Consider the following 16,786-nt stretch of genomic DNA (forward strand, 5'->3'; position numbering starts at 1 on the left):
CTACAGGTGGTATGTGATGTGTTACTATAGGTGGTATGTGATGTGTTACTACAGGTGGTATGTGATGTGTTACTATAGGTGGTATGTGATGTGTTACTACAGGTGGTATGTGATGTGTTACTATAGGTGGTATGTGATGTGTTACTACAGGTTGTATGTGATGTGTTACTACAGGTTGTATGTGATGTGTTACTACAGGTGGTATGTGATGTGTTACTATAGGTGGTATGTGATGTGTTACTATAGGTGGTATGTGATGTGTTACTATAGGTCAGTGGTGGCGAACCTATGGCACGGGTGCCAGAGGTGGCACTCAGAGCCCTTTCTATGGGCACTCAGGCCATCACCCCAGGACAGAGTTCACCAAACACTTCCAATCTTCCTGCAGTCCCAGGCAAATTAAGAGATGCTGCTCTCTCTATTCGACACTTTGTTGGCTGTTTGGAACTGCGGGAAAAGTGAGAAGATTTTGACAGAACTACATTATAGTTGGAGGTCATCATGCTGGACCCCCACCATTGTTCCTTTACAGAGAGACCCTTGAGAAAAGCTACAATGATAATCTGAATTTGCCCTCCTTCTTTTAACTGGTGGCCTCAGACCGCCGATACAATTGAAGGATGCGAAAGAACAGGTAGCAATAAGTTACTGCTTAAAATTTCATATTGGCACATCACTGTGAATAAGTGGATCTTGGTTGTAGTTTGGGCACTCTGTCTCCAAAAGGTTCGCCATCACTGCTACAGGTGGTATGTGATGTGTTACTATAGGTTGTATGTGGTGTGTTACTATAGGTTGTGTGTGATGTGATACTATAGGTGGTATGTGGTGTGTTACTATAGGTGGTATGTGATGTGTTACTATAGGTGGTATGTGATGTGTTACTATAGGTGGTATGTGGTGTGTTACTATAGGTTGTGTGTGATGTGATACTATAGGTGGTATGTGGTGTGTTACTATAGGTGGTATGTGATGTGTTACTATAGGTGGTATGTGATGTGTTACTATAGGTGGTATGTGGTGTGTTACTATAGGTGGTATGTGATGTGTTACTATAGGTGGTATGTGATGTGTTACTATAGGATGTGTGTGATGTGATACTATAGGTTGTATGTGGTGTGTTACTATAGGTGGTATGTGATGTGTTACTATAGGTGGTATGTGATGTGTTACTATAGGTGGTATGTGATGTGTTACTATAGGTGGTATGTGATGTGTTACTATAGGTTGTGTGTGATGTGTTACTACAGGTGGTATGTGATGTGTTACTATAGGTGGTATGTGATGTGTTACTATAGGTTGTGTGTGATGTGTTACTATAGGTTGTATGTGATGTGTTACTATAGGTGGTATGTGGTGTGTTACTATAGGTGGTATGTGATGTGTTACTATAGGATGTGTGTGATGTGTTACTACAGGTGGTATGTGATGTGTTACTACAGGTGGTATGTGATGTGTTCCTATAGGTGGTATGTGATGTGTTACTATAGGTGGTATGTGGTGTGTTTCTACAGGTGGTATGTGATGTGTTCCTATAGGTGGTATGTGATGTGTTACTATAGGTGGTATGTGATGTGTTACTATAGGTTGTATGTGATGTGTTACTATAGGTGGTATGTGATGTGTTACTATAGGTGGTATGTGATGTGTTACTATAGGTGGTATGTGATGTGTTACTATAGGTTGTATGTGATGTGTTACTATAGGTGGTATGTGATGTGTTACTACAGGTTGTATGTGATGTGTTACTATAGGTGATATGTGATGTGTTACTATAGGTTGTATGTCGTGTGTTACTATAGGTGGTATGTGATGTGTTACTATAGGTGGTATGTGATGTGTTACTATAGGTGGTATGTGATGTGTTACTATAGGTTGTATGTGATGTGTTACTATAGGTGGTATGTGATGTGTTACTATAGGTGGTATGTGATGTGTTACTATAGGTTGTGTGTGATGTGTTACTATAGGTTGTATGTGATGTGTTACTATAGGTGGTATGTGATGTGTTACTATAGGTGGTATGTGATGTGTTACTATAGGTGGTATGTGATGTGTTACTATAGGTTGTGTGTGATGTGTTACTATAGGTGGTATGTGATGTGTTTCTATAGGTGGTATGTGATGTGTTACTATAGGTGGTATGTGATGTGTTACTATAGGTGGTATGTGATGTGTTACTACAGGTGGTATGTGATGTGTTACTATAGGTGGTATGTGATGTATTACTATAGGTGGTATGTGATGTGTTACTATAGGTTGTATGTGGTGTGTTACTATAGGTTGTATGTGATGTGTTACCATAGGTGGTATGTGATGTGTTACTATAGGTGGTATGTGGTGTGTTACTATAGGTGGTATGTGATGTGTTACTATAGGTGGTATGTGATGTATTACTATAGGTGGTATGTGATGTGTTACTATAGGTTGTATGTGGTGTGTTACTATAGGTGGTATGTGATGTGTTACTATAGGTGGTATGTGATGTGTTACTATAGGTGGTATGTGATGTGTTACTATAGGTTGTATGTGGTGTGTTACTATAGGTTGTATGTGATGTGTTACTATAGGTGGTATGTGATGTGTTACTATAGGTGGTATGTGATGTGTTACTATAGGTTGTATGTGGTGTGTTACTATAGGTTGTATGTGATGTGTTACTATAGGTGGTATGTGATGTGTTACTATAGGTGGTATGTGATGTGTTATTATAGGTGGTATGTGATGTGTTACTATAGGTTGAATGTGATGTGTTACTATAGGTGGTATGTGATGTGTTACTATAGGTGGTATGTGATGTGTTACTATAGGTTGTGTGTGATGTGTTACTATAGGTTGTATGTGATGTGTTACTATAGGTTGTATGTGATGTGTTACTATAGGTTGTGTGTGATGTGTTACTATAGGTGGTATGTGATGTGTTACTATAGGTGGTATGTGATGTGTTACTACAGGTGGTATGTGATGTGTTACTATAGGTTGTACGTGATGTGTTACTATAGGTGGTATGTGATGTGTTACTATAGGTGGTATGTGATGTGTTACTATAGGTTGTGTGTGATGTGTTACTACAGGTGGTATGTGATGTGTTACTATAGGTTGTACGTGATGTGTTACTATAGGTGGTATGTGATGTGTTACTATAGGTGGTATGTGATGTGTTACTACAGGTGGTATGTGATGTGTTACTATAGGTGGTATGTGATGTGTTACTATAGGTGGTATGTGATGTGTTACTATAGGTTGTGTGTGATGTGTTACTATAGGTTGTGTGTGATGTGTTACTATAGGTTGTATGTGATGTGTTACTATAGGTTGTATGTGATGTGTTCCTATAGGTGGTATGTGATGTGTTACTATAGGTTGTATGTGATGTGTTACTATAGGTGGTATGTGATGTGTTACTATAGGTGGTATGTGATGTGTTACTATAGGTGGTATGTGATGTGTTACTATAGGTGGTATGTGATGTGTTACTATAGGTGGTATGTAATGTGTTACTACAGGTTGTATGTGGTGTGTTACTATAGGTTGTATGTGATGTGTTACTATAGGTGGTATGTGGTGTGTTACTACAGGTGGTATGTGATGTGTTACTATAGGTGGTATGTGATGTGTTACTATAGGTGGTATGTGGTGTGTTACTACAGGTGGTATGTGATGTGTTACTATAGGTTGTGTGTGATGTGATACTATAGGTGATATGTGATGTGTTACTATAGGTTGTGTGTGATGTGATACTATAGGTTGTATGTGATGTGTTACTACAGGTGGTATGTGATGTGTTACTATAGGTTCTATGTGATGTGTTACTACAGGTGGTATGTGATGTGTTACTATAGGTTGTGTGTGATGTGATACTATAGGTTGTATGTGATGTGTATAGTATGTGTTAGTCTAGTCCATAGTCCTAGTCCTACTGATAGGAGACTCCTCCTGGAACATGCAGGATGCCCTCAGCTTCTGCCAGGGGACTTGGACCCTCAGCATTTTTCAGACCATCAGTCGGGACAATATGTACCTATATACAGGCCTTATACAACAAAGTACACAAAATAAATGTATAAATACCATAATATGGAAAACACAAAATTTTATTGAACAAAATAATAATACACATATGATCACTGCAATAAAAACAACCCATAAAATCAATCCCTGGTGGACTAGAAGTACACCGCCATTCCTGTACAATCACATTGTAAACCACAGTCAGTCAATTCATTACAGGTGTAAACATAAGGTTTCAATGTAACACACAAGTCAATCGATATAATATATTACAAGTGTAAACAAGGGGTTTATAATGTAAACCTAATCTAAATAACATGGAACCTGGTAGGAGGTCATATAAACCAAACAAGACAAAATAAAGTGCAACGTGCAAAATAGCTATATATACCAACCAGGCTGCATATTGAACAGGAGATGTGGCGCTGTACCAGACAACCCCGACGTACGTTTCGCCGTCGCTTCCTCAGGGGGTAATCAGTCGGGACAACCCCTTTAAGGGGCTATGTGCATGTTCTGTACCCCCGGTGCTCTCCCTGGGGTACTTATCCTCAGTGATCCCATGTATAGTAGGGAATTACCTTTCCATGTGCTCCTCAGGTGGAACGATTCTCGCAGGAGGTGCAGGTACCAGAAGCTCGATGTTTTTACGGCTTTCAGATTCTCATCGAAAATATTCACTCTGAAATGTACAGCCTGCTGATCGAGACGTACATCAAGGATCCTCACAGACGGTAAGACTTACTCATTGCCTTACCCTATCTCCCCTCTCAGGAGGAGAGATGTAGTGATGTCATCACGCCTCCTGAGGCCTTACGCTCAATGGTGGAGCAAGGAGCTAACGGCACCCGGCTCCACCAACCTTAAGTTTGGTCGTCCTCCGTTCGGCACCTCCCCCTAATAAGGTTTCGGAGTTGTAGTGCAACCAATAAGTCAGCTCTACGCCCCTAACCAATCACAGCAAATCCGCTTTATTGGCTGCTCTCCAACCCATCAAGCAACAGGAGGATGCTGAACCCGAAAATCGGGTTCCTGGTCCACACCTTGTTTTCCAAAACTGCTTCTAAAATAATTTTTACCATCAAACTGACAAAAGTCCCAATAGATTATGTTTTCCATGTTCGTTGTTAGCAGGTGAACTGTGAAAATACATTATATTTTAGGATTGTGGCTGGACTAGCACATCTCACCACAGCCCCTCTCCCCTGCTATAAGTCACTGCTGTAGCAGCTTCAGTTTGAATACTACAGCAGTTTCACGTGGAGTTTCTTCTGTGCTCACTGAAGAGCTTTCACACACCAGTGCACCAGAGTGCTCTAAGTCCAGCTACAATGCTGGAATATTTATGCATTTTTCACAATCCTGTTACTACTAACAACACACACACAAAGGTTACACAGGTCACCAGGGCTCCACAAGCTTTGCCCATTAAAGAATAATCACTTTCTGGATTTTACAATGGATTTTGTCTCATATTGATATAGTTTTTAATTTTTTTTTTTTTTTACAGTAATTTTTTATTTAATGCTATTGAAACAATGCCGTGCATCAGGAAAAAAGCGGAGTGGGCCTTGCAATGGATATCAAACAGGAAAGCTTCATTTGGTATGTATTATACTGTGGTACGTGTTAGATACTTTTATATATTTAAAGGGGTGTTCCACTAATCCACCATATAAACGTAAGAAAAACCTTACTCACGCGCTGAAGGACCTGTAGTTCCTCTGCTACTGGTCTGGTCCCGGTGGCATCAGTCACCATTGGACTGTAATGGTTAATATCAGCGCTCAGCCTCAGCAGTCATGTGCTATTCATACACATATGACCATTGAGGCCAGTGATTGGCTGAGCAGCCACGTTCATTCATACTCACATGACCATTGAGGCCAGTGATTTACTGAGCAGTCACATGCCATTCATACTCACATGACCATTGAGGCCAGTGATTTACTGAGCAGTCACATGCCATTCATACACACATGACCATTGAGGCCAGTGATTGGCTGAGCAGTCACGTGCCATTCATACATGCATGACCATTGAGGCCAGTGATTGGCTGAGCAGTCACGTGCCATTCATACACACGACCATTGAGGCCAGTGATTGGCTGAGTAGCCACGTTCATTCGTACTCACATGACCATTGAGGCCAGTGATTTACTGAGAAGTTACATGCCATTCATACACACATGACCATTGAGGCCAGTGATTGGCTGAGCAGCCACGTTCATTCGTACTCACATGACCATTGAGGCCAGTGATTTACTGAGAAGTTACATGCCATTCATACACACGACCATTGAGGCCAGTGATTGGCTGAGCAGCCACGTTCATTCGTACTCACATGACCATTGAGGCCAGTGATTTACTGAGAAGTCACATGCCATTCATAAACACATGACCATTGAGGTTAGTGATTGGCTGAGAAGTCACATGCCATTCATACACACATGACCATTGAGGCCAGTGATTGGCTGAGCAGTCACTTGCACAATAATTGTTGTCTGTATTATAGGGGAGAGGATCGTGGCGTTCGCTGCTGTAGAAGGCGTCTTCTTCTCCGGATCTTTTGCTGCTATTTTCTGGCTTAAAAAGAGAGGTCTGATGCCCGGACTCACCTTCTCCAATGAACTCATCAGTCGGGATGAGGTAACGGCACATCTTCTTACGCTTTATTAAAGGGGCCCCTAGTGATTTCAACCCCCTAGTGATGTTTACACAATAAAGATCATTTTTAACCCCTAACTTTACAATTTTACTCAGTTTTATTGCTGTTTTAGCTCCTTAGAGCGGGGACTCTAAGCAGACACTTCATGATCCCTCTAGTGCTATGAGATGCTGTGTGCTGATAATGTGCTTAGATTGTCAGGGTACAGGGTTTATGTGCACTTTAATTTAGCTTCTGAACATTCTACTAGTATCTGACACAAAGAGAGATGAGACGGATCAGAATCAGGAAATGACACAATGACACACTCAGCTCTGCTGCCTCACCTATAAAACACACAATCAGCACTGCTATGCCCCCCCTCCCTTTGGCTACAGAGCTAATCTTGTCTGTGATGCTGCTGGACAGGAAGTGCCTTTGTCTGTAGTGTTCTCTGCCTCCTGCCCCTCTGCTGCAGTACAAGAGAAGCTATTCATGTCAGAGGAATCTACCGACCATAAACAGGAGTTTATGGTCGTATCCAGGGACAACCAAATTATAAACATCAGGATTGATGTTGTAATTATATCTGTGAAATGCTGTATTTTATTTAATAACATTGAATTAGAGAATGTGTTATTTTGTTATCCTGGGTATACCCCTCTAAAGGAAATCTTCCATGAAAATCCATCATGAATAACCAGGGACATTACTCATAGATCCAGGCACCGGGACTGTGGTAATCATCTTATACTTGTTATCCATGGCCTCCTTCCTTCTAAAATCAACCTTTAAAATTTTGCAAATGAACCATAAGGGCTCCCTGGGGTGTTACCAGAGCACCATCAAGCTGTAGGTACAAAGGCTATTACACTGTCTCCCCCTGCTCCCTCCGCACTTCTTCCACCCTCTGGACTAATCTTACAATGTGCAGGAGCACCTCTCCTCTCCCACTGTGTAACAGCCTGTGAAGCTAGAGCACGGAGGGGCTCTGGTAACACCACACTATCTCTTTTGGCTAATAAGCATAATTTTAAAAGTTGATTTTAGAAGGAAGGAGGCCATGGATAACACATATAAGAAGATTACCACAGTCCCGGTGCCTGGATCTATGAGTAATTCCCTGGTTTAGCATTATGGATTTTGCTGGTAGATTTCCTTTTATACACACATAATATATTTGGAGAGAGTGGTAAGGTATATGATCGCACAGAGAAGCATAAGAATACAGGGCGCAGATCTCTGGGGCAACTTCTATTACACAATTCCTTACTATTACCCTTATGGAATGTCTGGGATTCTGCACAAGTGAACATAGATTTCTGTAGGTTTCTAGGTTCGGATCATCAGAACCCCGGGGAATCTGGGAGTTCAGTTGTGATCTGTTATTAGGTTGGAATTCCATGTACTTGCAGCAGATGAGCTCCCTCTGACTTGTTGATAGCAAATTTGCTGAGCACGGCACATGGGTATCTCCAGCACTGCCATGGACAGTTAAAGGAAACCTACCACTTGTAGTGGCAGGTTTCCGATGGCAATACCGAGCACCAGCTCAGGGTGAGCTGGTGCCGGAGCTTATTTTAGTTAGTGTTTTAAACCGCGGTATCGCGGTTTAAAACACTTTATAAACGTTGTAGCCGGCGCAGGCAGGTACGCGCTCGGCGCTTACCGTGCACGCGGCTACATAGGAAGTGAATGAGAGCCGCGTGCACGGTAAGCACCGAGCGCGTACCTGCCTGCGCCGGCTATAACGTTTAAAAAGTGTTTTAAACCGCGATACCGCGGTTTAAAACACTAACTAAAATAAGCTCCGGCACCAGCTCACCCTGAGCTGGTGCTCGGTATTGCCATCGGAAACCTGCCACTTCAAGTGGTAGGTTTCCTTTAATGAGAGCTGGAGATACTTGAGCGCTGTGCTCTGTAATTTCTGACGCTCCTATACTATTGAATGGATGCATGCTCGTCCTGCCACTCCATCCATTGGTGAAAAAGGACCCTCATTCTCTTGATTGCTGGGGGTCTCGTAATCGGTTGGGGTCCCAGTAGTCGGATCCCCACTCATCAGATTGTTATCCCGTGTAGTACTTACTAATAGAGATGAGCGGACTTGATGTTCTGGTTCTGTGTTTGCTCACCAACCCGGACATATTGCAGCCAATCAGGCAAATCCACGCCCACTAACAACTAGCCATGGCTATGATTGGCCAGGGGTGTCCACTCGTCTCTACTTATTTACTTGGTACAACCCCTTGAATTTCTTTGGATGTTTAGAAACCCCCTTAAAAAAGGGGTCATACAATTGAGATAAACTTTGGCCGAACCTGACAGCTTTGGTGGTGTGGGGGGCTGGCCATTAAATGTTCCCTTAAAGGGGTTGTCCATAGGTTGAAAGACTTTCTTCAAAAAAACAGCGCCACACCTGGTCTGTGCCAGTATTGCAGCTCGGCTGTATAGAAATGAATGGCGCTGAGCTGCAACCATGTTTTCCAACTTCTGGACAATCCCTTTAAGAAATCAAACATTATACAAACTGCTGTTATAAAAATCAATCTTTAATTTTCATGTTATTTGCGATCTCTTCTTTTGTCTTCAGGGTCTACATTGTGATTTTGCCTGCCTGATGTTTCACTACCTGGTGAATAAACCCAGCCAGCAGCGAGTGACGGAGATCATAGTCAGCGCCGTGAGGATAGAACAGGTAATGGATTCAGAACAATACACTAATGCAGTGATGTACGGCGGACAGAGGGGGCGCCATAGCCAAGAGCTAAATGCAACTCCTCCCACCCTTAAAGGGAGTCAATCACCAGGTTTTTTTCGCCCTATAAACTACTAGCCCCCTATGGTAGGGGATGAAATGTCCTTTCTAAAAATTCTCTCTTTTATGTGAAATCACATCTTTTTACCTATAAAAAAAAATCTCCTCCAAAGCAAATATGACTCTTCTCACTTTTTCACAGGAGATGAGTCAAGTTTAGTGGTTTCCGGGGGTAGTGTCATTTCAGAAGTCCATTTCTTTGGATGTCTGTTACCTAGAAAAAGCTTTATGTGTCCTATTAAAGATAAGAATCTCATCTTTCCGATCACATGAAAAAGCTTATGGTTCTGGGAGCTACAGAACCAGACATAAAGGAAGTTAAAAAATAGACAACAACTGGATCTATATCTGTAATTTGCATTTCCTCTATCTCTGGTCACAAAGCCATAAGCCTGATGTGATCGTAAAGATGAGATTCTTATCTTTAATACGACACCAAAATTACGTTTCTAGGTGCTATAGAACAGAGGGTAGCGGCTTTCGAAGTGATACTTTCCCTAAAACCGCTAAACTTGACTCATCTCATGTGAAAATGAATTGAGAAGAGTCATTTTCAAGATTTTGGAGATTTTTTTTTTTTTTTAAGTAAACGGGTGAAATTTCACAAAAAAGAGGGAATTCTAGGAAGGACATTTCATATCCTACCCGAGGGGGCTACTAGTTTAATGGGGTAAAATATGGTGACAGGTTCTAATGAAAAATTCCTTGGATTTGCATGTGATAGCACATTCCTTATAGCTGTATACATTATTATTACTTGGGTCCATGGCCTTAGGTTTATAATCCGGACATATGACAGAACGTAACCCGTTAATAATACATCAGGGGTCACAGGGTCGACATTCTATTTGGGATTGATATAAAGGTTAATAACCCTTCTTGTATTTGATACAATGGGGCAGATTTACTTTCCCGGCCCATTCGCGATCCAGCGGCGCGTTCTCTGAACAGGATTCGGGTCCGGACGGGATTTATGAAGGCAGTTCCTCCGCCGTCCACCAGGTGGCGCTGCGCTGCTGCGCTGAAAAGCGTCGGAACGCACCGGAAGACACCGAGCTGGAGCAGGTGAAGGTAAGCGCTTCCCAAGCGACACATTTTCGTTTTTTAAATGCGGCGGTTTTTCCGAATACGTCAGGTTTTCGTTCGGTCACGCCCTGCGATTTCCGTCGCGTGCATGCCAGCGCCGATGCGCCACAATCCGATCGCGTGCGCCAAAATCCCGGGGCAATTCAGGTACAATCGGCGCAAATCGGAAATATTCGGGTAACACGTCGGGAAAACGTGAATCGGGCCCTTAGTAAATGACCCCCAATGTATCCTGCCGGATCAGCATCTCGTTACCTTCCTCTCTCCACAGGAGTTTTTGACAGAAGCTTTACCCGTGGACCTCATCGGTATAAACTGCAGGTTAATGAAGACGTATATAGAATTTGTGGCCGATCGGCTGCTGGGGGAACTCGGCTTCTCAAAGGTAAATTGTGAGAAGATATTTCTCCCATTGTCATTCCATGGAGATATTCTGCATCAGTAATGACATAGACGGTCTTAAAGGAAATCTACCACCAGGATGAAGGATTGTAAACCAAGCACACTGACATACTGGTGTGTGCCCCTTCTGGAAGGATCTGCTCTTCTTTTAGCTTCTTATGCCCTTGTTTTTAGGAAAAAAAGGCTTTGAAAATTATGCAAATGATATGCTCATAAACACCTAGGCCAGTGATGGCGAACCTTTTAGAGACAGAGTGCCCAAACTATAACCAAAATCCACTTATTTACTGTGAAGTGCCAACATTGCATTTTAAGCAGTAACTTATTGCTACCTGGCCTTCAACATCTATCAATCATATCGGCCCCCGGAGGGCACATTCAGACTATCATTGTAACTTCTCGCCAGGGTCTCTCTGTACAGTAAGAATGAAGAGACCAGTAGGATGACCTCCACAGATAATGCAGCTCTATCAACACCTTCTCACTTTTCCTGCAGTTCCAAACAGCCAATGAAGTGTCGTTTGAAAATAGATCTGATTGCAGCATCTCTCAAATTGCCTGGGTCTTCAGGAAGATTGTGAATTTGGTCCTGTTTGGTGAACAATCTTGGGGTCAATGGCCTGAGTGCCCACAGAAAGGGCTCTGAGTGCCACCTCTGGCACCCGTGCCATAGGTTCGCCACCACTGACCTAGGCTCTCAGGCTCATTTGCATAATTCAAAACCCTTTTTTTTTTGTGAAAATCAGGAAATAAGAAGCTAAAAGAAGAGCAGATCCTACCAGAGGGGGCACACGCCAATATGTCTGTGTGCTTGGTTTACAAACCTTCATCCTGGTGATAGATTTCCTTTAAACACACCTATTCACTGGAGAGCACAATTCTGGTAGCCCCATAGATATGAATAGAGTTCACTGACACTGCATTCATTAGGAGGGTTCAGGGTGAGGACTGTGAGGTTAAGCGGGTAGCCCTGGGACACACAAGGAGACAGTAGAATCCAACTGACTGGTTGTAAGACTCAGAAAATGAGCTTCTTCAGCCACAGTCTGCACGTCAGGACTCCTGCAGTAGCCGACTCGGCACTGCTACATACAATTCTCTAGTTTAATCACTTTACAAGAAGAAAACCCCAGAACCAGGGCAGATTCCCTTTTATGATCTATAGGATATTCTCCATTCTACATGGCTCTGGGCGTCCAGCCAACAGCACAGCCTGCTTACTACCAGGTGATGTTTAACAGTAAATACAAAACATGAGTAACAAAATATGAAAATGCACAAAAATACCTACTCAGGTCAGTAGGTGGCGGTGATGTTCCACCCATCTCTCTTTCATACAGGGGTTTTAGATACAAAGTTGCTAAGCTATTCGGCGGCAAAGAACAGTAAGGATATGGCCAGTATCGCTCGAGAAACACTTACTTAGTGTAGCTAATGTGATGACCTCCACTTTATACTTCTGACTACTACATAGGACTCCATACAGTGACAGCCCCAACAGCTGATCAGTGCGGGAACTGGGATAATCCCTATAAGCAGCACGGTGGGTCAGTGGTTAGCATTACAGCCTTGCAGCGCTGGGTTCAATTCCCATCCAAGTCAACATTTGCAAAGAGTTTGTATGTTCTCCCCGTGTTTGCGTGGGTTTCCTCCGGGTCCTATGGTTTCCTCCCGCACTCCAAAACATATTGGTAGGTTGATTAGATTGTGAGCCCCATGGGGACAGGGACAGATCTGGCAAGCTCTGTGCAGCGCTGCGTAATCTGTGTGCGCTATATAAATAAAGGATTATTATGATTCGTTGGGCACCCAGTGATGGGACTCTTAGTGATCTGACACTTATCTCCTATTCTTGCTGCAGTTCATCAGCTCTAAGTGAGAAGGGGTTAATACCCATTGCTACATAAAAGGGGGCCCCAGCTTAAAAAAATAGATCCTGTCTGTTATTCTACATGATATCATCTTTTATTGTCTTTCTCTCTTTTCTTTACGTTCCAGGTATTTAATGTAGAAAATCCATTTGACTTCATGGAGAATATTTCTCTGGAGGGAAAAACCAATTTCTTTGAGAAGCGAGTGTCGGAATATCAGCGCTTCTCTGTCATGTCTCAGACGGCCGATAACGTCTTCACTCTGGATGCAGATTTCTGATACGAGTCTGGAGTTATGCCTGCCTTATTTAAAGGGGTTGTCCAGTTTCAGCAAATAATTGTAATAGCTTGTGCCTCTGTTTGCTGTCTTCCTATACAAGGCTTTCATGTTGACTGGATAGAAATCTGTCCATGATCATGTGACATGACACACATTCGTATCACCAGCGTGACATCACATGATCATGGACTGAATTATACCCATAGGAAATAGACAATGAAAAACGTCCCCTCGGCTTATACACGAGTCAATGCAGAGTAAAAAATACTTAAAAAATAATAAACTTATATACTCACCCTCCGGTGGCCCCGATGTGCAGCGCTGCTCCCCCGATGTCCGCGCGGCTCCTCTTCAGGCTTCCACGCCCGTCTTCTGTCTTCTGCTGGGCGCCGCCATGTCTTTCACCCGGGCGGCGCCTAGTATGGCATCAGCAGCGGCGGAGAGAGCAATGGCGGCGCCCTGCCGAAGAAAGAAGACGGCGCGGAAGCCTGAAGACAAGCGGCGCGGACATCGGGGGAGCAGCTCTGCACGTCGGGCCACCGGAGGGTGAGTATATAAGTTTCTTTTTTTTTTAATGCTGGGGGCAGGCTGTATACCACTGTGGGCTGGCTGTATACCACTGTGGGCTGGCTGTATACCACTGTGGGCTGGCTGTATACCACTGTGGGCTGGCTGTATACCACTGTGGACTGGCTGTATACCACTGTGGGCAGGCTGTATACCACTGTGGGCAGGCTGTATACCACTGTGGGCAGGCTGTATACTACTGGGGGCAGGCTGGGCTGGCTGTATACTGTAGGGGGCTGGTTGGCTATATACTGTGACCAATGCATTTCCCACCCTCGGCTTATACTCGAGTCAATAGTTTTTCCCAGTTTTTGGTGGTAAAATTAGGGCTTATACTCGGGTCGGCTTATATTCGAGTAAATACGGTATATTGGAAAATTGTATAATTTTCCATTACACAAACAATATCAATTATTAGCAGAAAGTGGACGACCCCTTTAAAATTTCTATATCACATCCTATACGGCGAATGAAGAAGTGAGGACAGTGCTAGGGTGAATGCCCATTTTATATATATATATGTGTGTTTTTTAAGTGAATGCTGCTAAGTAATATGCCAAAGACTGTTCCCAAGACACAACTTACCAATAAGAATAATTATCAATAATTTTGTATCAAAGGTACTTCCCATAGAATTCAATGGTGCGGAGGATGGAGCTGCATTCTGTTCTCCATTGACTTGTATGGAACTTCCAAAAATCGGAGCATGGAGCAGGTCAAGCCACTTGTACTCCATTATTTTGGGGATCGAAGGAGAATCCTCAGCAGTCAGACCCCCCCCCCATAATTTTTGGGAGAAACAATCTAAAACTTGATACAACCCCTTTAAATACTACACTCTGAATACATATGTCCCCGTTTCATGTATTCAGCTCCTGTGCCGTCCTATGTGTATCCACGGTTACAGACTACAAACAATGGTCCAAATCTTGCAGTCAGGCCATATTTCTTTCTGATACAATTGTAGAAGAAGGATCAGACCACATAAGATTTGTATATATTTAGTAACCGGCGACATACATAGGAGCCGAAGACAAAAAGCAAAAAGTGTCTGTTTTTTTGGGGGAAAAAATTGTGGCCCGCCCACAGTGCACTTGCAAGCTGATTTACATATCCATAAAAAGAGGATTATTTCTGCAGTGCTTCATCGGTTTGAGGACATAAAGGTAAGTTTCCGCTCCTATTGAAGGCCCCCACACAACCTTATTGTTGGGTAGGGAGACATTTTGGACTAATGGAGCAGACTATGGGTTAGTTTACATTTTTTTTGTGTATGATTGTTATATTTTGGTTTCTTTTATCATAAGTTATTTATATTAAAACTAATAATAAACAGAAATCCACCCAAAATTGAAGTTTAGCTTTTGGAAAAGTTCAGAGTTATGTGACTTCACATTGTCACCTCAGATCTAGAGACCAAAACTGGAAATGTCACATCAGAAGTCGATGTCCTGCTAACTAAATGCCACCCGAAATCTTCTCATTCGCCTGTACTTGGAGAATGTTCATTCCTGCCTTAATTATTCATGGCAGCCAGGAATTCATTACAAGTGACATTCAGGTTTGTGAGATCTGTGGGGTATAGAAGAACATGTGGGGCAGACAATCTTTCCTCAAATTATTGTACATCTTCTGTTATTTTACCAGATTCTGGAGCTGAAATGCACACACAGTGATTGGCAGTGAGTGTCCTGATTACTCCTCCCACACACAGTGATTGACAGTGAGAGTCCTGATTACCCCGCCCACACACAGTGATTGACAGTGAGAGTCCTGATTACTCCTCCCACACACAGTGATTGACAGTGAGAGTCCTGATTACCCCTCCCACACACAGTGATTGGCAGTGAGAGTCCTGATTACTCCTCCCACACACAGTGATTAACAGAGAGAGTCCTGATTACCCCTCCCACACACAGTGATTGACAGTGAGAGTCCTGATTACTCCTCCCACACACAGTGATTGGCAGTGAGAGTCCTGATTACTCCTCCCACACACAGTGATTAACAGAGAAAGTCCTGATTACCCCTCCCACACACAGTGATTGACAGTGAGAGTCCTGATTACTCCTCCCACACACAGTGATTGGCAGTGAGAGTCCTGATTACCCCCCCCCCCACACACACACACACATACACACAGTGATTGGCAGTGAGAGTCCTGATTACTCCTCCCACACACAGTGATTGACAGGGAGAGTCCTTACTCTGCCCACACACAGTGATTGACAGGGAGAGTCCTGATTACTCCGCCCACGCACATTGACCGACATTGTCATTTTACTATGTATTTTCATGTGTAAAACAAAAGCTGTGTAAACATATCTGAGCTGGAAGCTAAGTTTCCAATGGTGGGTGGATTTTTCTTCCTAAAAATTAAAGGGTTCTAGGAATTAAGAAGCTAAATTCCAAGCCTGAGACTGACATGAATAAACGCTATGATATGTTATGTCACATGTGTGTAAGAATATCGTTTGTTATACTGTGGTTTATAGTTACTTGATATAAAAGTTTGCATATTTAAAAATAAAATCATCTGATTGCTTATTTATTCATTAAAAAAATATTTTAGGGGAGGGGTTTAACTTAAGGGGAGGGGTTACCATTGCTTTGTCTTCATTGCATTGGGAGTAGAGGAAGGTCTCCCCTCTTTCATGTTCACATGAATACACTGAGACTTCCAAGAACATATTGGAGAAGTTACATACAACAAATGACTCGAGATTAACCCACTACGGAGCAGGCCGATATTTGTTTTCTACTCCTCACCTTCCAAAGCCTGACTTTATCCATTTGGGGGCTTGTTTTCTGTGGGACAAATTGTATTTCTTACTGGCACCATTTAATATTCTTTGGGTTTTACTGGAAAAATGCAACAACTGAATGATATAAGAAAATAAATGTTTCTTATATTTACATTTATTGCTTTTCTTACCGTTCCTGTGCATATCCCCCCCATACTACTCTTCACTTTCCTGTGTCTAACTGTAAGACAACTGGCTGCAGCAGGAGCACTGTGTATAGGACCAGAGGAACATCCTGGAGGCAGACCACACAGACAATATTGGGCCACCTTTGGTAGAAAAGGGAACCAGCCTTGAATTT

The 16,786-nt window shown here is 42.8% G+C and overlaps 1 protein-coding gene across 1 annotated transcript in view; it reads left to right on the top strand.

Annotated features, from left to right (window-relative positions):
• The window catches only part of RRM2B (ribonucleotide reductase regulatory TP53 inducible subunit M2B), a 29,134-nt gene extending 15,736 nt beyond the window's left edge, over window positions 1-13,398 (top strand). Inside the window, exons 4-9 of the mRNA XM_072154630.1 lie at window positions 4,612-4,745; window positions 5,522-5,616; window positions 6,526-6,659; window positions 9,251-9,355; window positions 10,833-10,946; window positions 12,962-13,398. Coding sequence (XP_072010731.1) covers window positions 4,612-4,745; window positions 5,522-5,616; window positions 6,526-6,659; window positions 9,251-9,355; window positions 10,833-10,946; window positions 12,962-13,114 — 735 coding nt within the window. The 3' untranslated portion in view covers window positions 13,115-13,398. The remainder of the gene's footprint in view (window positions 1-4,611; window positions 4,746-5,521; window positions 5,617-6,525; window positions 6,660-9,250; window positions 9,356-10,832; window positions 10,947-12,961) is intronic.
• Window positions 13,399-16,786: the final 3,388 nt, after the last annotated feature.

The sequence above is a fragment of the Engystomops pustulosus genome, chromosome 5 (assembly GCF_040894005.1).
Source record: "Engystomops pustulosus chromosome 5, aEngPut4.maternal, whole genome shotgun sequence".
Taxonomy (NCBI): domain Eukaryota; kingdom Metazoa; phylum Chordata; class Amphibia; order Anura; family Leptodactylidae; genus Engystomops; species Engystomops pustulosus.